General features: G+C 42.6%; 1 protein-coding gene across 6 annotated transcripts in view; it reads right to left on the bottom strand.

The window, feature by feature from the left end:
• Positions 1-14,458: 14,458 nt before the first annotated feature.
• MTHFS (methenyltetrahydrofolate synthetase) overlaps positions 14,459-21,488 on the bottom strand; it is a 599,465-nt gene continuing 592,435 nt past the window's right edge. For 5 of the 6 annotated variants that reach the window (XM_050800024.1, XM_050800029.1, XM_050800026.1 and 2 more), the window contains one exon: positions 14,459-14,866. In XM_050800024.1, coding sequence (XP_050655981.1) covers positions 14,634-14,866 — 233 coding nt within the window. In that variant the 3' untranslated portion in view covers positions 14,459-14,633. The remainder of the gene's footprint in view (positions 14,867-21,488) is intronic. The other variant, XR_007727698.1, reaches the window with a different exon arrangement.

A 21,488-nucleotide genomic window follows, 5' to 3' on the forward strand; every position in this document is an offset into this window, starting at 1 on the left:
CCCACTTTTATCTAGGCTTTAATAAAAGTCTGATAGATTAAATGGTATGAAAAAAATGCTTTTACAAGTGATAATAATACAGACAGGGATAATTCTGGGCAAAACTGTCAAGAAAATAAAATGAATGAAAATAAAATACCCTCCCTTCTCCTTTTGTTAACTTTCGTCTCCCTGGGGATTGGGACTGTTACCCACCTTCACCCTGAGCTCAGCGTCCTCAGGTAATTTTCTGTGATATTTGGAAATCCTTTATAGCCCCTTTGCCCCTAGAAGAAAACTCCTATTGTGCTGCCTTCTACTAGATAACATGTTGGGGATTTAATAATCACGTGACAAAGATCTTTCCTTTGCAGACAGGCCTATCTCCCTGGGGCTCAAGGGGAAGGATTAGGGAGGAAGAGAGGGGAAGGTCAAGAAGAAGGTCGGGGGTGAGCAATAAGAAGAGAGAAGGAAGAAGAGACAGAAGGATAAAGGGAGGGAGGAAGAGGAAGACGGGTATGGAGGGGGAGAAGGGGGATGTGTAGTAGTTGGAACATCTGCAGAGACTGAAAAAGCAAGAAATATAACAACTTGGTGAATGACACAAAGGCTTGTAAGGAAATCAAGAGAAAAGCCAGGTTTGGGGAAAATGTCAGAGTCCAACAGAATAGACTGGCCAGCTGGGGATGGGTTGAATCTTGGGCCTTCATAAGCAGAGAGAATTAAGCCTAAAGGGCATGCCTGAGCTAATAGAGACCCCGGTGGGCCCAGCCCTTCCTTGGAAGGAGCTGATTACTGCAGACCTGTCCTGAAGGGCTGAGCTAAAGCAGCTGCTCTTGCCGTGGCCCAGGGCGTCCTGGTGGGAGGCAAGGTGGGGACTTTGTGGCAGCCTCTTTGGCCATGTGAGGACAGCCTGGTCTAGCAAGCAGGTGTAGGTCCTGCAGGGGAGACCAAAGCTAAGCACCACAGGAAAGGAGCCCTATTCCCAGCCTTCCTGGTGCGGGCCCAGTGTTTGCCCCTTCAAATCTGTCACATTCCCACAGAAGCCTTTGTGAACTCAGGCACATGAGGTAACTCAAGCAACCAGGCCCAAAGTGAGCTGGCAGCTTCAGGACCCCTGTGAGGGCTGGAGAAGAGAGCCAGGAGTCCTCCCCTTCCCCTGCACTCCAAATGAGGAGCAAGTAAAGGGCACTGAAAAGAACATGGGCTTTCAGATCAGAGGATATTTGGTTCCTTGGTTCAAATCCCAAGCCAGCACTTCCTTGGAAGATGGCCTTGGCCTCAGTTTCCTGTTCTATAAAATGGGGACAGTGATACTTCATAGTGTTGTGAAACTAGATATGCTAGTATATGTAAATATATGGCAAGTAGTGGTTCCACACTTCCACTTCCCCAGCTCCGTGTGCACACATGGAAGAACCAGAGCAACACACCTATCCTTTCACCCCTCCCCTCACTCCTGCCCACTCTGGGTGGTGAGTTTTACAGAAGGAGCAGAGCATGTCGGATTCAGCCCCATCTGGTTTCTTTCTTTTGGATCTGACCCCCCACAGGAAGAGTGCTCTGTGCCATGCACTGAGCGCCTGCCCTAATGAGAAAGCCTACGGTGTCTGGCCAGTTCTTCTCGTGACTGGTTTGAGAATGGATATGTCTGATGCAGGAGTCTAGCACAAGGATGTAGCTGTATATCCAGGCTACATCCACGAATCCATTATCAATCAAGCTGATTTTCTGACCTAGCCCCATATGACCCGTGTCTGTCTGTCAGGTGGTTCTGAACTCACAGGAGGAACAGTGATATTTGGCGGCTTTCTGATACATAGAAAGTACTTATTAGAAACGGCTACATATGTATCCCCAGAGGCAGGGTCCTTCCACTAAATCTTCTGGTGACTCTCAGTCCACCTGAAGGGACACTTATCCCCCTATATAAATAAGCAAGAATTGGTCAGCAAGCCATAGTCTTCCATTTCAGTTGTATGATGGACCTTGGGAAAAACATCAAGAGTTTTATTTCTAACTTGCCTCTGTCCCAGAATCTTGACACCACTCTGTTCTTTGTCAATGTGTTATCTTAAATGAGCCACCACATCCTCTGCTTAGAGCTCCCATCCTCAACCCACATATTTATTTGACTTCCTCCAAGAAAACTTCAGATACCATGGTCTGGAAGACACAGGTTGCTTCTCTTTCCTCTCCACTACCCCAGGTAGTTCTGATCACAGGGCCCTGATTCCCAGCCCAAACAAGGCCAATCAGAGGCTCCCTTCCAGGGATTTAAATATGGAGCAGAGATACCCTGGTGGTACCCTAAGAGGTTTAAGAGGTTTAAAAGTTTCTACCACTAAGATCTCTGGGGATCCCCTGCTTTGTGTCCTTCCTGCTGCCTATGTTTAGTTTGATTTTGCAAACTCCCCAGTATCATTCTGTTGTAGTTCAAGTTCCCCAGGAAACAGATTGAGCTGGTGATTTTTGTGCAGAAAGAGTACTGGAAAGTGCTTTCAACACCACCACCTGTGAGGGAGGAAAGGAAGCGGGATTGAGCAGAGACTAGGACCTGAAAGGAAACTGTGCACTGCACATAGGTCTCAGCCAATTCCTGGCGAGCTGGAGCTAGGATGGCTCTTCAGAGGTGTCCTGCCTTGAAGCAATGGAGGCTTTTCACCTCCAAAATGACCAGGTATTGGATGTAGGCTGCCACCAAGAAGGGGCTGTAACCTTGGGCAAGGTGGCCCTCTTTAGCCAAGGACAATTGCAGGGGAGGCCTCAGCTCAGAGCTATCTCCAATGAACATCCTGGGGGCTGGAGGAGAGCATACCTCAGTCCTAATGAGGAATCGGGAGGCATGCCACAGCATCTACTACTCCTTCCAATAGCTCTCTTTTTTTCTTAGTCTTTGCTTGAAGCTAAGAACCATAACTAATATAGACAAAGTAATCTTAGACTATAGACTCCAATTTAGAGACTATAGACTCCTGCTCTTAGAGACCCTCTTCAACATCTAAATCAAGGTTTATCTGTCCACCTCACATTACCCCCGATTCAAAAACCAGAACAAGAACAAGAACTCACATCAACAGGAACACTGTGCAAGCTGTTAAGCAGTGTGGGGTTCTGCATGGCAATCAGTCTATGACTGTCAGCTTTCCATTTCCAGTAATGATGTGCAGAAGGATGTTAGATGGGACTTCTCCTTTGGTCTAGAGTTTTCCACAAAGCAAGGACAATAAATGACAAGTATCCCCATATTCTAAAGAGAGGTAATGAATATGTTGTTTTAGACTGGGTCCCCAAAAAAGCAGTACCTGGGACAAGGAATTGCATGCAGAAAGTATTTTGGGAAATGATCCCCAAAAAACAGGAGTGGGGACTGGGAAGAGGGAAACAGAGGGAAGGCCAATTTGAGGGTGAATTATCCACCTGGTTGCCACCATGGGCACAGAAGTTCGCTGCAACTAGCCTGACAATCCTCTCAGGAATGATGGAGAATACACCTCGGAATTGTCTGCGTAAGGGTTGGAAGAGAAGATAATTTATCCACTGGCTTCTAATTCACACTAGCCAAGCATTCATTACCCCTTGAGGTGATAACTACCACACACTTCCAGGTTTGCACATTCACCAGAATGACTGAGAAGGTCCTTGCAAGGGTCTCACTCAGATGTGACATCCCAGGGTTGAAAATCACACAGGTGAGAAGTGCTGTCTGGCTTCACCTGTATGCAGCCAGTCTGCTGTACCCAATGGCTAGAGGGAAAAAAGTGGTCTGAAAGGATGTAGGTGCAGGATAAGGGGTGTCCAACATATACATCCATGTAGGATTTACCAACAGAGAGCCAGAATGACTCTTTAGTCACCGCCACCATCCTTCTCCAGGCTGTATTAGAAAAAAAGAGATTAAGCAGACTCTTTGAAGAAAGAGGAATTATAAGTGTAAGGGTGCTGTGACATTTTCCTTCCCCTCCCCACGATTCCCTGCCATGACTCCAAGCCAAGTAAAGGCTGCTTCAGAGCATGGAAGTGTTTGCCAAAAGAGGAATCTCCCTCCTGGCAGAATCAGACATGCTGGTGCTACTATCAGTTCTGGGAGGAGAGCAGCAACAGTTCCTGGGAGAATGTGACATGTGACTTCCAGCACTTGGGGAAGTAGCAGAACTCTGATAGTTGTGGACTGTCTGGAGCAGCCCTCAAGAGTAGCATGGGAGCAGGTGACACTTCCAGTCTGATGGGGCAAGTATGCAGCCAATTACCTATTTAGCCAAGTAGTCACCTTAAGTGGAGCTATTAATAGACTCAAGTCATCCTGAAAGGACTTGGTCAAGAGGGCTGCCAGTTGGGCTACGGAACTTCAGGGGTGTGCTTCTGTAGGGCAAGATCTGAGCAGAGACTATCAGAAGTAAGCTAGAGAATGGTGCAATACACACAGTGCCAGCAGAGGTTCTCCACAAAACCCACAAAGGAACTGGAAGAAAATCAGCTGGGCATTTGACATGTAGAAGGCACTGATGGCCAGGTTATACTAGCATTGATTCAGGCCAGCTTTGCCTTTCTCCTTGACTGTCAGAACCTTCAAAGCCCGAAGAAAGGGTGTGGAGCAAGGAAAATGAAATTCTACACCAAGACTACAGCAGAGCTGGGAGAGGAGGGGGACATAGAAGAAAGAAACAAGCATAAAGCTGGATAAGAAAATGAAATTTTGATTTAAGATTGGGCTGAACTTTTTGATCCCTGAAAATGGAACTCCTTTTCATATCTGAAATGTGGCAAAAAAATAAAATAAAAAGATTTTCCGAAAATATGTTCCTGGGCAGGAAAGGCAGATCCAATCGATCTGAAAAAGGATAATTTGATTGTACCTTCCAGGATTGGGAGTCATCCTTGAAACCAGATGCAGGCTGTGGTCCTCACCAGATGTTAGCACCTGGAGGACCAGAAGGCGTATGAGACCAGAGAATATACTGGAGACCAGCTATACACCTGCAGAATACCACTGGCTTGAGGGCTATGCTTCCTCCACCCTATGTGGTTTGTTTTTTTGTTTTGTTTTTTTTTTTTTTTTTTTTGAGATGGGGTCTTGCTCTGATGCCCAGGCTGGAGTGCAGTGATACAATCTCGGTTCACTGCAGCCTTGACCTCCCAGGCTCAAGTGATCCTCCCACTTCAGCATCCTGAGTAGCTGGGACTATAGGCACATGCCACCATGCCCAACTAATTGTTTAACTTTGTAGAGACAGGATCTCACTATGTTGCCCAGGCTGCCTATGTAGCGTTGGTGTCAGAAATCATCTCTACCAGACAAAACCTGAGGCAACTGTAGACAACTACATATGATTCTTATGACTGGCAAGAGGGTATTCCAATTTAAGCTAAGCTGCCCCATGTCTGTCTGTGATATCTGCCTATTCTCACATTAAATTGACCTCTGGATAGCAGATTTTAGATCCCCTATAGAAGTGTTCCTCTAATTTTAACATGCGGAAGGCACCCTGGAGTGTTTATGGAAAATGCAAATTTCCAACCACCGTTCCCAGAGATTCTGATTTAAGAGGTAGTCTGTAGAAAACAGTTTGGAAAAATAGTGCTCTAGAAAACAGTGCTGTCCAATAGAACTTTCTGCGATGACAGAAATAGAGCACTATTCAATATGGTAGACACTAGCCAAATGAGCCTATGTAGCAGTTAAGATGTGGCTACCATCTTAACTGCTTACCAAGGAAGTAAGTTTTAAATTTTATTTAATTTTAATCAATTTAAGTTCAAATTGCCCCATGTGACTAGGGCTTCCACATCGGACAGTGCAGCCTAGAATCTTGTTACTCAAAGTGGGCAGCAAACAATAAGCAGCAGCAGCAGCACCCAGGATTTGTCAGAAATGCAGAATTTCAGGCCCCACTCTAGACACCTCAGACCTACTGATTCAGTATCTGCATTTTATCAAAATCTCCAGGTGATTCACGTGCCAATAAAGGTGAATACTCACTTTCTAGAATATTTTGGTGGTTCACTGACTCTTCCATTCCCGAACCATCCACTATCTGTTAACACACTTTTCTTATTCTAGACTAATTATCATATTCAATTGTATAAATCTAGTTCTTACCCCGCATTGTTGGCACCTAGCATTATTGGTCTGAAGGGTATAAAAAGTATATGTGTGTGTGCATGTGTGTGTGCATGTGTGTGTGCGTGTGCGCGCACATGGAGGAGGGTGAAGAGTAATGGGGATGGGTAGAGAGAGAGAGATAACGCAAGGTTGTAGCCAGGTTGGAAAGGGCCCTATCTGTAAGCTAAGGGTTTGGACTTTATTCCTTGGGCAATAGAGAACCAACAAAAGCTGTTAAGCAGGTAGGTGTCTTGGGCAGAGTTATGTTTTATGAAGATAATCGTGGAAGTATGGAGGATGGCCTGGAGGAGATGGCCACACAGATAACTAATCTCTACAGTCCACTGGTTCTTACATTACCTACAGGGAGCAGGACTTGCTATCTTACCCCTAGATTTGAGGAACAGCAAGTACTTAGGACTTACAGCAATGTATCCATTCTACATGGTCAACATCTACAGTATCCCAACCCAGATCTTCAGAATAATATAGTAATCTTTATCTCTAAGCTTGGGAGGAAATAACATTTTTTGCATTTCAATCCTAGAGAGATTATTCCTCAGTGAGAAACCAAATGTTTGCAATTTATAGTAGTGAACTCTTTGGGATCTGACTCACCATTGAAACAACAATTTGCTTTGAAAGTGTACTTTTTAAACATACTATTTTAAGACTAAAAGGATAAATATGACATTCACGGGACACATAATAATCAAAGCAATAAAATACAATAGGTTTTCCTTCAGATATCTTTTTCACTGGCAATGATATGGTCTGTTGTCATCATAAGCCTCAATATTAAAATGGTGGCCAGGCATGGTGATTCATGCCTGTAATCACAGCATTTTGGGAGGCTGAGATGGGCAGATCACCTGAGGTCAGGAGTTCGAGACCAGCCTGACCAACATGGAGAAACCCCGTCTCTACTAAAAACACAAAATTAGCCTGGCATGGTGGCGCATGCCTGTAATCCCAGCTACTTGGGAGGTTGAGGCAGGAGAATCACTTGAATCCAGGAGGCAGAGGTTGTAGTGAGCTGAAATCACACCATTGCACTCCAGCCTGGGCAACAAGAGCGAAACTCTGTCTCAAAAATAAATAAATAAATAAAATAAAAAAACAGTTGCAACTGGTGATGGGAAGAGGGAGAAAATGGAAAGGCGAAGAGTAGGGGACTTAAAAAGTATTTCTAGTTTTTAATCTAGTCTTGGAAATCCTTTGATATACTCAGAGATAGATCCTGGCAGCCAGGGGAAGTCTGAAAGGGAAAGACCCACAGGAAAGGGATCTGTTGCTTCCTAGGTGACAGGGGTCTTAAAGGCACTCTGTTCTTAAAAGAATAACTTAAAGAAGTTATTCCACCCAAATACTGCGGGCAAAGTAACAGCCCCAACCAGAGCACTCAGACAGAAGACAAAAAGGCTTGTATCGGGATACAAGTGAACCAGAAAGATGAAGAAATCATGGGGAGGCCAGTACCAGCAAGAGGCTACACACATATACACAGTCAGCACACACAACAGAGGAGGGACTGATGGAGTTCATGACTCAGTAGCTCAGGCAGAGCCACTAAGTGGAGTGACCAGTGAACCTAACCCATTGGGGTTTGGGAAGAAGACATTAGAACCTCTACTAATATTTACTTTTCATCTTGAAAAGACAAAAAATTGCATTTTGCTAAAAGTTAAAATTTAGATTGACATCAGCCCCTCCCTCCACTTGCAAATCAGAAGGTCCTATGTCAGGTACAATATACAAACTGTGGTGGGAGATGGCAGGGGTGCAGGAGTTAGATAATGTGGGAGGGGTGTTTAGTTGATTTCAGCATATTGAGATACACTGCAGTTCCTAGGTATCTGCCCAGACGCAAGGGCTTACCTATTAGGGAGTTTTCACTAAACAAAGCCACTGGACAAGTAGCTTAAAAAGATTCTTGCAAAGAAACAGCAGACCAAGGATAACTGTAATACAGGTTGAACATCCCAAGTCAAAAAGCCAAAATCTGAAATGCTCCAAAATCCAAAACTTTTTGAGTACCAACATAAGGCCTAAAGGAAATGTCCTTGGGAGCATTTCAGATTTCAGACTTTCAGTTAGGGATGCTTACCCAGTAAGTTTATAATGCATATATTCCGAAATCCAAAAAAATCCCAAATCCAAAACACTTCTGGTCCCAAGATTTCGGAGAGGAGATATTCAGCCTGTAATGCAAGCAAAAATGACAACACTAGCTGATACTTCTGTTTCTGGTGCAAGCTATTCATCAGCCAGGAAAAGAAAACATTAAGATTTACCAAGAAGTCAGCCAAAAAAATTGAAATTATCACAAAGATTTTTTAAAGTAGGTATCTGTTAACCATGGTTAATGATGGACCTCGCTCTTCAGATACACACAATGAAAAGTGTGAAGCCATCACAATTAGCAGAAGCTACAGATCCAGAAGATGAGACGAACCTCCACAATGTGTTCAGCAATACTTAACATCATGAGATACTAATTCCAATATTTGTTAAGCAATGCTCACTAAATATAGTCATAAATGTTTATAAACTTTTCAAAAGTTTTCTCACTTAATAGCAAAAGACAAAAAGTAACATACCATTTAAAAAATACTTGTTCTTCATATCATGGAAATATGGATGAAATACTGGTGAAGCAATTTAGGGGGAAAAAAGTTCTGATGCATCTTTTTGTCAGGAAGTACTATTGGATGACAAGTAGAAAACACTGCTGACAATCTGAAGAAATAAGTACAGGAATAAATTTTTCAGGGCGTGAGGTTGAGTAGAATAGATGTTTCCAACATGTCTCCTCTTACAGTACCACTGCAGGAAGAAAGACATTAAGGTAGCGATGAAGTGGTGAGGATATATTTCTCAAAATTAATCTACCTTAAAAAAAAAAAAAAAAAAAAGGCCGAGCGCGGTGGCTCAAGCCTGTAATCCCAGCACTTTGGGAGGCCGAGATGGGCGGATCACGAGGTCAGGAGATCGAGAGACGATCCCGGCTAACACGGTGAAACCCCGTCTCTACTAAAAAAAAAATACAAAAAAATAGCCGGGCGAGGTGGCGGGCGCCTGTAGTCCCAGCTACTCGGGAGGCTGAGGCAGGAGAATGGCGTAAACCCGGGAGGCGGAGCTTGCAGTGAGCTGAGATCCGGCCACTGCACTCCAGCCTGGGTGACAGAGCAAGACTCCGTCTCAAAAAAAAAAAAAAAAAAAAAAAAAAAAAAGTTTGTTTTATGAGCAAACTAAGTCTAATCCCTGATGGAATGGCTACTTTGACTGAAATGTTTTTTTAAATTTGAGATGGGGCTGGGCACAGTGGCTCACGCTTGTAATCCCAGCACTCTGGAAGGCCGAGGTGGGCACATCACTTGAGGCCAGGAGCTCAATACCAGCCTGAGAAACATGGCAAAACTCCATCTCCACTAAAAATACAAAAATTAGCTGGGTATGATGGCACACTCCTGTAATCCCGGCTACACGGGTGGCTGAGGTAGGAGAACTGCTTGAACCCAGGAGGCGGAGGTGGCAGGGAGTCGAGATCACACGACTGCATTCCAGACTGGACAATAGACAGAGGCCCTGTCTGTAAATATATATATATATATAAATGTGAGATGGTAGATTCCACATTAAGAATTGAGCAATAGCATTACTAAATAATTCACAGGCAAGACATCCCATGTGCTGAGGGTATCACTGATGTGAAGTTTATAAAATTAAGACCTTTAACATATAGTAGAATATTTACAACTCTTTGGGATGCAATAGGAAGTACCCACAAACAATCTTTGATTCACTTAAATTTCTCTGATCATCTCAAGCTAAAATACTTTTAAAAGAGCTGTAAACTGGCCAGGCGTGATGGCTCACGCCTATAATCCCGGCACTCTGGGAGGCCGAGGCGGGCTGATCATGAGGTCAGGAGTTCAAGACCAGCCTGGCCAACACAGTGAAATCCCGTCTCTACTAAAAGTACAAAAATTAGCTGGGCGTGGTGGCGGGCACCTGTAGTTCCAGCTACTTGGAAGGCTGAGGCAGGAGAATCGCTTGAACCTGGGAGGCGAAGGTTGCAGTGAACCAGGATTGCACCACTGCACTCCAGTCGGAGGGAGGGGGACACAGAGAGACTTTTGTCTCAAAAAAATAAATAAATAAATAAAGCTGTAAACTTAAATATTAGTTTTATGTGTATTTTTTGCACAAAGAGAAAGTATTCCACATTTTCTGACCTTTCTGAGATTGCAAATGGCCACTAGTAAACTTCAAAGTAATAAATACATCTCATTTGAATTTTCAGAGTGAAAGTTATATTTCATCACTGAGACAGAAAGGAACTACTTTCAGAGACTTGTAATATGCAGAGTGCATATAAAAATGGCTATTTGGAAATATTTTCATCATTATATGACTGTGTTGTCAAAACCTATTAATAGTGTGACATCTACAAACACTTTCACATCTACACAACTAAAAAACTTGTAAGCAGAACTTTTCTAACTTGATTTAAAATCTTTGAAAGAATTTCAATAAGCTTCGAACCTATTTGTTTTTTATGTGTTTTTGTTGTTGTTTGGGGTCTTGCTCTGTCACCCAGGCTGGAGTTCAGTGCCGCAATCACAGCTCACTGTAACCTCGAGCTCCAGCCCCCACTTATTAACAAAGTAAATGTGCAGCACCTTCTGATTAACATGCAAAAACTACATATTCACATCAAGAAAATGGATATTTACCAGCCAGATTTAAATTTTAAAAAATTTATCTTTGGAAAATTGGTAAATAGGATTGAAAATTTTAGTAGGTATAGTTTTCCTTCCATCTGAATCTGCTTCTCTAGAAGGTATCTTTTTCAGCTCCAGCAGCCCTTAAGACCAAATATTGAAATAAACTGAAATCAGAACCAGAATTTTGAATCATTCAAAAGGTGTTAAAATAAGGTTTTCAAAAATAGTAAATGTCCAAAAAATTTTATTTAAAAAACATTGCTTTTTAAAAAGTTCATTATAAATTGTATAGAATATATTCTACTTCAACATCATCTCATGCTGCTCTTGATCATATTGCTGTTTTTAAAAATGAGTATATTATACTTATTTATATAAGTATAAAATATATATAAACAAGTATATTATAAATTATATATCATATATACTATGTCAACATTATCTCATACTTCTTGTGTGTATATTTTATGTGTATGTTATTACTCAGAAAAATTTATTATTACTTTAAGCATATAAATAAACATATTTGGGGTGGGTGCTTATAGGTATTGGAAACTACCATTAAAGGGCAGGAGGTCTATGACCATCCAGGAATAGGGAAGAAGACAACCATAAAAAGCAAACAAGAGAGCACTAAGAAGGAAAAGTAGCACAGACAATGCAACACACATATATGGACTGCCCAACACAACGCAACGCAGTAATAGAAAACTTGTTCTGGAATAATCCAAGCCTGAGACAATGCCAAGGGGATAGAATCTCAGCAGCAAACAGCAACCAACATAAAAATGAGCAAGCGCACAGCACAGACAGGGCAATATTCAAACTGGTTCATTCCTTCATCAGGAATTTATTGGCTCTTCGACATTCCTGCAGAAGAATTAGGAAGGAGGCTTACCCTCGTAGCCATCAAGACTTAAAACTGTGAGAACTAAAGCAATCTGGGACTGGTGCTGAGACAGAAAAACATAGCAAAGGGACAATGAATAAGCCAGCAAACAGATTCACATATATTGGAGAACTTACTCTATACAGACATAAAGTTACATATTCAATAAATGTTGCTGGAACAATTAAAAAAAAGAATTTATTGGCTCTTTATTTTGCATGTCTGTGGTGGTAGATACTGGAATAAACCATGAACTTGGCAGAGAATTTGCCTTTGAGGAGATCGTAGGGTAGTGGAGAAATTAAGCATGTAAACATATGACTAAAGAGCAGTGTGATCAACTGAATTTCAATGATCTCTGTAGGGGAAAAAAAAAACTGCGACCAAGAACTGAGCTTCCGTAGTAAGACACTCATGCCTAGACACATTTATCAATCTCCTAGTTAGTAAGACTTTGTGATTAAATGTGTAATGCTCTTGACTAGAACTTTATATAGTTTACTTTCTAATTAAATTAAGCACAGTTCTGTAGTATATACAGCAAGCACAGACCTATGTTGGGGCCCTGATATATTTCCAATTTCCCAATACTTGAAATTTTTGTTCGGATCTAGTTGCTATTTCTCTTCTACTCAGATTGTCCCCTCATCTGAGACGCTCACCATTCTTGCCTCATGTTAGCCTGTACTGAAGTGCTTGCCTCCTGAGTCTAAGGCCTTGTCTTCAGCCTCTGTGTATGCCCTAATCAGAGTTACAGTGTTGTCATCACCTGCATCATAGGGGCATTTTCTCCCTTCCAATACCCTCTGCACAAATATTGTGCATTACTGATCATGAGGGAGTGCTTCTCTTTCCAGGCCAGAGACCCTATGGCCCTCTGACTTTCTTGAATCTCAGCACCCTGCATTTTCTGGCCAGTTAACTCGGCATTCTGTCCGCACTTGAGGAGCTGGTAGAGTGGTTTTTAAATGCTCTCGTTTAATAGAAGAATAACATAGACTGAGTTCAACAATACTAAACTTTCTAGACCTGAAGCAGGTCAGGAATTTTACTGCTCAACCATTTCAGACCAACAGTCATGTCAGCTACATTAACATTCATTTTAACCTTAGAGTCAAAATAATACTTACCAATATTTTTAACCAGTACAATAATGTGACTTCATAGCTTGTAAGAATTTGGTTTCCTTCCCATTTCTCATCGTACATATTATATTGTACAAATCCATATTTAGCCTAATATGGGTTTTTCAAATGTATTTTTCAAATGTTTTTACTTTTGCACATAAAACATCAAATCTATGCTATTATCCAAAGAATAATGAATGACTGTTTTGAATGAAACACTTCCAATGTATTCAATTATTTCATTAAAAAATTATCACATGCACACACTATATGTCTAGTTGTCTACTAAGCATAAGAAGTATAAAGATCACTTCTCTTCTTTGGAGCTCACAGTACGGTAAAGGGGACAGATATGACAACAAATAATTTGATACGTAAGACAACATGATAAGCAGATCAATGGCCACGGCCATTCAGACAAGGGAAAGAACACTCACTCTGCTTGGGAAAGTAGCAGAGGACTTCACAGAAGAGATGATGCTATGGCTGAGTTTTTAAGGGTAAACAGCCTTCTAGATGAACAAAAGAAAGAGCATTTCAGACAGAGAGAAATGCATGCTTACAATGTGCAAAGGGCAGAAGAAGCCTGCAGTGCTCAGTGTTACAGAAGGAGAAGATGAGAGTGGGGAGACAAGAGGCTAGAAAAAGTAGATGAGGAGACCTCTCTTAAGGAGCTTTGTATACAACAGAAGCCATCTGTTTGCTACCCAGGAGGCTCTGATCAGCCACTGAAAGACCTCAGTCAGGGGTGCTGCACGATTAGATTTGTGTTTTCTAAGATCAGTTTGACCACAGCTTGAGAAATAAACTGGAAGAGGCAAGATGGAAGGCAAGGGAAGCAGGTGTGACACTCTTGCCTAGTCCAGCTTAGAAATGCTAAAAGGCTGGACAAAAACAGTGACAGGACAATCGAAAGGAGAGAATAGATTTAAGAGGCATTTCAGAGGCAAAATCAACAAGACCTGGTGACAGGATGGACAAGGGGTGTGAGTAAGAGAGCCGTGTCTATTAAGACTCCTGAGTTTCTGAGGATGACCAAATCATTCCCACAACAAAATTATTGCTCCCTAGCTGTGGTGCCATCTGCCAACTTTCAACCCACAGCAAATTTCATTTCCAAAGCAGAAACCATGAGTAAACAGAAATAATTTCTAACTTATAAGATACCAGATCTTAAACTCATCAAGTGCTGATACATGCAGTGATGGTAACCAATAAGTAGAGTGAAAGTATTTAAATCATAAAAGGTTTCCCTCTACTAACCACTAAAAGCTACAAAGTGTCCAACATAAAATTCTAGAGTGAGTAAAGGAAGTCATGATGAAGTGAGATAATATTCTTAGGGAATTCTGTATCCAAAGCAAATACCAACAAATCAATTAATAGTCCCCAAGTCTCCATGCACCTGCCAGGACTGACCAGGTCACGACAGGACATAATAAAATACAGTGTCCACTCCCAGTGAGCTTACCTTCCTCTCGCACTCAGTCGGGGCACAGTTCCTCATAAATATTTAACTTAAGTTGCAAAGTAGACAGATCAACTTGTCACATTAACACCAGGAGGTTAAGCTGAAAATCATAGGCTGATAGCCTCCATTTCAATTAATATTCTACTAGTCACACTTCTATTGGTTTTTAAAGATAGTTTTATATAAGGTACTTTATAATTACAATTTTAAAATGCAGTCTGTATTCACAAAAATTAGTTGTACAATTTCAACTAATTTTTGACACGGGAAAAATACACATACTTTGCTTTACTCTCATATAAAACACTGATTATTCGGCTGTAGTAATCCAGATTTAAGATGCTGATGAGTCTTCGTAAAGGACTTCATCTACCTTCATGTCGTTTTCATTCACTGGGACCTGGAGGCAAATCTGTTCTTTGAAAGCCAACGCTAGGGTGTAGGGCTTCACTTCCTGATGCTGCAAACAGCGCTTCAAGTAGGTATCATAGTAGCCCTTGCCCCTCCCCAGTCGGTTGCCATGTTTGTCAAACCCAAGGCCTGGCATGAAGATGAGATCGAGTCCCCCTGCGGAAAAGAGGAACAAATTTAAGAGGATTAATTATTTCTGAAAGATCATTTCAGGATGTGTTTTTTGTTTTGTAATGACATCTATTCTTTCTCTGATTTCTAAAAACAATTTGTGACCATTAATAGCCAAAAAGCACAGAGGTGGACAAAAAAGGAAATAAAACTTCCTCAGCAACTCAGTTAAGTCTCTCATTATCCTTCCAATAGATACTTTCCATATATCTGTACAAAAGTACCAGATTCCCAGGCCTCATTCATAACTAGTTAAATAAAGAGAATCTCCAGAGATAGATAGGGCCCTCTTTTTTTAGTATCCTGGTGATTCTCCATACCTGTCCGGTTTGGAAATCAACGCCCCAGGATAATGACAGTTGGAGGGCGGGAGAGGGTCAAGGAGGAGCCATAAAGGACAGAGCTGTTCTCAGGGTCAGTGAGCAGAGAGTCCACTGTCAGGCATATCAAGCAGTTCAGACAGCCTACTCCCTCCTCATTTCCCCTCCCATTGGAAAGGCAAGGCCAGGCTGCCAGGCTTCCCCAGATTCATGTGAGAGCAGGCTTTGACCTACTCAGGGACATTCCAAAGGTACAAGATGGGGACCCACAACTAGTCCTCTAGCTAGAACCCTCTCAAGTAACACGAAAACCAGAACTGGCTATGACATTATCAGGACAGAATGCTGAAGCTCAGGGTGGGAGGCAGGGTCCTGGAGGCTGTAAAAACCCAACTGCAGGAAGGGTGTGTGGGGATTCCCATGAAGATGGCAATAAAGGTCACTAGGTGAAGGACCTCCATGAGGGAATGGTACTCCAGCCTCTGGCAAGAAACATGGGGTACCAGCGTTAGCACAAGAGCCACATTACATGTGCAACCCAGTGGTCCGCCCTGTGGCCTCCTTGTACTGAGTCTTGGCCTCCTGACAGCTGTCCTGGGGGCTTCTGGGTGACCTATAGCTTAGTCGTGGACTAACCATTCACATAGCATTGCTGGCAAGATATACCAGGGTTGGAAGCCATGAATTCTCTGGAACAGGGTGTTCAGAGTAGAGAAGATCAGACTGCTAGTACAGCTGGCCCCCGCTATCAGCAGATATTCTGACTACCTACAGAACTGTGAGGTGAACTCAGCTTCTCTCTGGCTCCCAGCATACACCGGTCACCCCTGCCTGCCAAAATCCAGCAAAGCATGCCTCAGATTACAGTAATGACCTTCCCCTGTAAACCTGCTTGTCTATTTCAATTCCAACTTGCTAAAAAGATCCTAGTCACTGACTTTTGTCTTTCCTCCCTGCCCCGTCCAGCTCATTGGCAGTGGACTGTGAATTTGGACTTTACTCCCTCGTGTCCTCTTTCTGTTGCCAGAGCACCGTCAGGCTTGAAGTTCAGTTCTGTCTTCCATACCTAGAACACACAATGCGCATACCTTTCTAAGGATTCCTGCCTCTTTACAGTATGACAACGTGCTCTGTAAGGTCCTCTGGAGGACACACAGTCTCTTCCCTTCATGAGGTGGCAGTTCAGTTAGTACAAAATATATCCACATGTAATATCCATTCCAATGCACAGCAGCAGTCTCTGCCAAATGCCTCAAAAGCAACAGAGACAAGTCCTAGAGACCTCAGCAGCAGGAGAGCAAACGCTGGGTGGTCAGGGAAGAATTCATGGAAAACTCAACTTGACCTGGATTTTTAAGATGTGTCAGAGTTGGGTCTAAATATCTTTCAGAAACCAAAAGAAGGGTGGCAAGAGCCGAGTGAGGGAGTAGGAAGTGGGGAGCAGTTTACTTGCTGGGACAGAAGGATCAAGCTGAGGAGTAGCAGAAGACATGAATGTAGAGTTCACCAGGTACAGGCATGGAGATTTGGGGTCAAAGGCACAGAGACCCCCTAGAACACAATAGCAAAAAACCAAATAACCCAATTAAAAACTGGGCAAAAGACTTAAACAGGCTGGGCACGGTGGCTCATGCTTGTAATCCCAGCACTCTGGGAGGCCGAGGCAGGTGGATCATGAGGTCAGGAGATAGAGATCATCCTGGCTAACACGGTGAAATCCCGTCTCTACTAAAAATACAAAATATTAGCCAGGCGTGGTGGCAGGTGCCTATAGTCCCAGCTACTCAGGAGACTGAGGCAGGAAAATGGCATGAACCCGGGAGGTAGAGCTATCGCACCACAGAACTCCAGCCTGGGTGACAGAGTGAGACTCTGTCTCAAAAACAAAAAAGACTTAAACATACATTTGTCCAAAGAAGACATACAAATGGCCAACAGGCATATGAAAATATACTCAACATCACTGATCATCAGGGAAATACAAATAAAATCTTCAATGAAACATCACCCCACACTCACGAGGATGTCCAATATCCAAAAAATAGAAAACCACAAATGTTGGCAAGGATGTGGAGAAATTAGAACCCTTGTACACTGCTGGTGGGGATGTAAAATAATGCACCCATTAAAGAAAAGAGTATACGGGTTCCTCAACAAATTAAAAGCGGAACTACCATATGGCTCAGCATTCCCACTTCTGGGTATCTATCCAAAAGGATTGCAAGTCAGGGTCTTGAAGAGATATTTGCACTCCCACGTTCACTGCACCATTATTCCCAAGAGCCAGCATATGGAAACAACCTAAGTATGCATCGATAGATGAACAAACAAACAAAATGTGGTACATATATTCAATCAATATTATTCAGCCATATTAAAGAAGGAAATTCTGCAGTATGTAACCCATGGATGAGCCCGAAGGATATTATGCCAAGTGAAATCAGTCAGTCACAAAAAGACAAATACTTTATGATGCCACTTACATGTGCTATCTAGAGTAGTCAAAATCTCAGAAACGGAAAGCAGAACGATGGTTACCAGGCGCAGGAGAAAGCGGGAGACAGAGAGTTGCCATTCAACGGGTACAGAATTTCACTCATGCAAGATGAAAAAGTTCTAGAGATCTGCTATACAACTGTGCTTACAGTTAACAATACTTTCCCAGACACTTACAACTTTCAGGAGGGTAGATCTCACATTATACGTTATTTACCACAATAAAAAATTTTAAAAAGCAAAGAGACCAAAAGAGAAGCCAGGAGAATAGTCAGGATTCCCACCAGAGTCAATACACAAGAAAGAAAAGGCAGAATTTTGGAACATCCACATTTAGGCAGTTGGAGGAAAAGAATGAAGAAATGAAACAGAGATAAGAAAACAACTTCTCAAATCCCTTGAGCAAGAGTTAATCTTACTGCCTCTTTTCTTGTTACTCCCTGTACTTTGATCACAGCTCTCACTGAAGTCTACCTGGTACCACAGTTGATGGTACACGTCTCTGTCTCCCTCACCAGACAGAAAATTTCTTTGAGGGCCATAATTTTTCCAAGTCCTCTTTCATCCTTGGATTTTAATAGAATTTTAGGCCAAAGAAACTCTGAAAAATGAGTATTTGGCTTGCAGAATGGATCAATCCCAGCATGACATCCCCTATTTTAGTAATTCCAAAGTACATAAATTTAGCTCAAAGAGGCAAAAAAATAAAATAAAAAAAATACAACTTTGTATGGCTGCTTTTTCAAAATGAGTTTTACACTTGAGAAGCAAGAGGAGAATGGTTTTTGGATTCCCAGGTAACCAAAGCTCAGAAAAGGCCCTTCCTACATGGAGGTCCTTGCATCATACATGGGGTATTGTTGTTGTAGCCCTGCCCACAGAACTGTTCCTGCTGCTCCCTTCAACCACAGGGATCACAGATTGCTCCTGGCCTCAGGTCCTTAAGATATACTTCCTGGTCTGCTCCCACTTCTGCTACTTGGTAAATCCAAGTGTTCTCCCTGAAACACATTGTGTATTCTTTGTTTGACTTTATTTGTTGTCACCCTTGAAGCTCTTCCTGTGCCTTACCACCATCTCCACATGCATCACCCACCCGCCACACACACCCCTGGGGCTCCTCACACTTTGGGAACACTATGCTGGATGTTTTTCCTCCTCAAAGGTGACAGCTCAGTGGGGTTTAAAAATCATGCAGAGGCTCAACAAGCTTCCCTCACACACACTGGTCCCACTAATAGAGGTAGACACCAGAGACATCTTCACACACCACAAGGTTAGAACTCAATAGGGGAGACAGAAGAAAAAACTTAGTCCATGCACAGTTCATATGCCTCTGGTATGGCTCTATTTTCAAATCACCAAGGGCTCATTAATAGTGTCCACTGACAGCGCAATGTGCAAGAGCCAACCTGCTGTGATTTTGTTTAATCCTGTGTGCACTTACTTCACATTCTGTGCTAGTGGGCACAGAGCTCTCTAGACGTCACAAGATTGTTCTGCAGAGTCACGGTTTGTTGAGTGTTTTTCTCCAGGTTTCACTAGCTTTCTAATGTGATCTTGCATTCCAAAACTGCAAAGGTAACCTTTGGAAAACTCACCCAACCCACACACACTGCATTTATTTGCTCAAAAACATCTTCTGTCTTTTCATTTGGTGCTGGCTCTGAAACAGCAGTGCCCTCTGGAGTCAGTCTGATGTGGTGACTCCACATCAGAGGGCATGGGCCCTCAGGCTATTTCTTAGCTGTGTGATCACAAGCAAGCTACTGCAATCTCTGTGCTTCCATGTGTTTTCTTATCTGTAAAATGGAGCTGGTCATGAAAACTGTATTAGATAATGCAGCGTATCTGTTCACAACAATTATATTTATTAGGATAACTTTCTATTTTTTTAAAAAATCTCAGGCAGTATTTCTTGAACCAGGTAGCAGGGAAAGAGGTATAGTTTCTTCGATACTTCAAGTTTTTTTTTTTTTTTTTTTTTTTTTTGAGATGAAGTCTTGCTCTGTCGCCTGGGCTGGAGTGCAGTGGCTGGATCTCAGCTCACTGCAAGCTCTGCCTCCCAGGGTTATGCCATTCTCCTGCCTCAGCCTCCCATGTAGCTGCGACTACAGGCACCCGCCACCTCGCCCAGCTAGTTTTTTGTATTTTTTAGTAGAGACAGGGTTTCACTGTGTTAGCCAGGATGGTCTCAATCTCCTGACCTCATGATCTGCCCATCTTGGCCTCCCAAAGTGCTGGGATTACAGGCTTGAGCCACCACGCCCGGCCTTCAAGTATTTTTTGACCAGAGCTTTTATAATCTTACCTTAGAACTGGCTCTTACATGTTCCCTCAGCAAAGGGGTTCAGCAGAGCAAAAAAAAGGAGGAAGAAAACCAGGGGAGAATGAAGGTATAGGATGCAGATTAGCAAATTTTTCCTACAAAGGACCAGAGATTCAATAATTTAGGCTTTGCAGGCCTTAGGGTCTCTGTTAGAACAACATAACTCTGCTGTGTAGTATGAAAGCAGCCAAAGACAAATGTAAATGAATGAGTTTGGCTGTGTTCTGATAAAATTTTGTTTACAAAAACAGACAGAGGGCCAGATTTGGCCCGTGGGGCTGCAGTGTGATAACCCCCATCATAGAACATAAGGAAAGAGAGTTTCAGGGACAGAGAAGTAGACACAGTGTCAAATGTGGCAGAATGGACAAGTAAGGTAAGGACACAAAAATATCTAATAGATTTGGCAACTAGGGAATCAACGGGGCAAGGATAATATCAGTGGAGAGATGGGGACAGATGCTGAGCTGCAGAATCTTCGTTGACCAGGAAAAAAGCCTAGGTAGTAGGCCTTGAAAAAAAATGAAGAAGTAAGACTCTATAAATGCCTCTACTTCCTGAGACAGAAGTATTAGGCTCTGAGGATTCAGTTCACCTTCACAAAACATTCTTATTAATTCTGGCAGCGAGGCAGCCTGGGCCCCTGACACCTCCTAAGATGTCCTGAACTCAGACTCCCTGTCCTGAGCTTTGCAGAATATAATCAGTTCAGCCAGTGGACTGTCTTTACTGTAATACTGAAGAGAAGGCTGAAAATAAGTGTTAGAGCCCATGAAGTATGTGGGCACCTGCCTACCTGCACACCTTTGCTCCTGTGATGCTGTTCTTCATTCCTGTAAGGGCCTTCTACTCTTTTTGTTAACTTATTTATCATAACAATTATAATATCACAAATCTTAAACTTCCATCGAGTCCGCCCAGTCCATGCAGTTTGGTGTGACCAGCTCTTAGCCTATACTGTAAGAATGCCTGTGGTCCGTTAAGTAGTAGGACTCCTTCTCCCTTCCTTCTGGGAGCGGAGCTTTTGTCTTTCCCCAGAGAATTTGAGCTCAATTCCATTTACTATGAAAAAAAGAATGACAGTGAAGGATATAAGGGCTATAATGAGTAGTCTCCTTGTTATATTTATTTTAGCTTCCTGACTATATCCAAGGAGTGACTTGTTCAGATTACCCCATGAGACACCTAACTCTTAACCAAAGTCCTGCTTCTAAAAGAGAAGGACAGCACAGAAACTAACATTTGTACAGTGCCTACAATGTGTCGGGCAAGATGCCATACCCTGGAAAGAGAAGGATAAATAAAACCAGCTGGTCAGTACATCTACCTAGGGAGGCAGGAGGGTGGGAACTATTATCCCCATTTCACAAAAGAATAAACTGATGCTCAGAGAGGTCAAATTACTCCCTAAAGTCATTCAACTCATAAGAGACTCAGCTTATAAGAGATGAAGCTGAGGGCT

This window comes from Macaca thibetana, chromosome 7 (genome assembly GCF_024542745.1).
Source record: "Macaca thibetana thibetana isolate TM-01 chromosome 7, ASM2454274v1, whole genome shotgun sequence".
Classification (NCBI taxonomy): Eukaryota; Metazoa; Chordata; class Mammalia; order Primates; family Cercopithecidae; genus Macaca; species Macaca thibetana.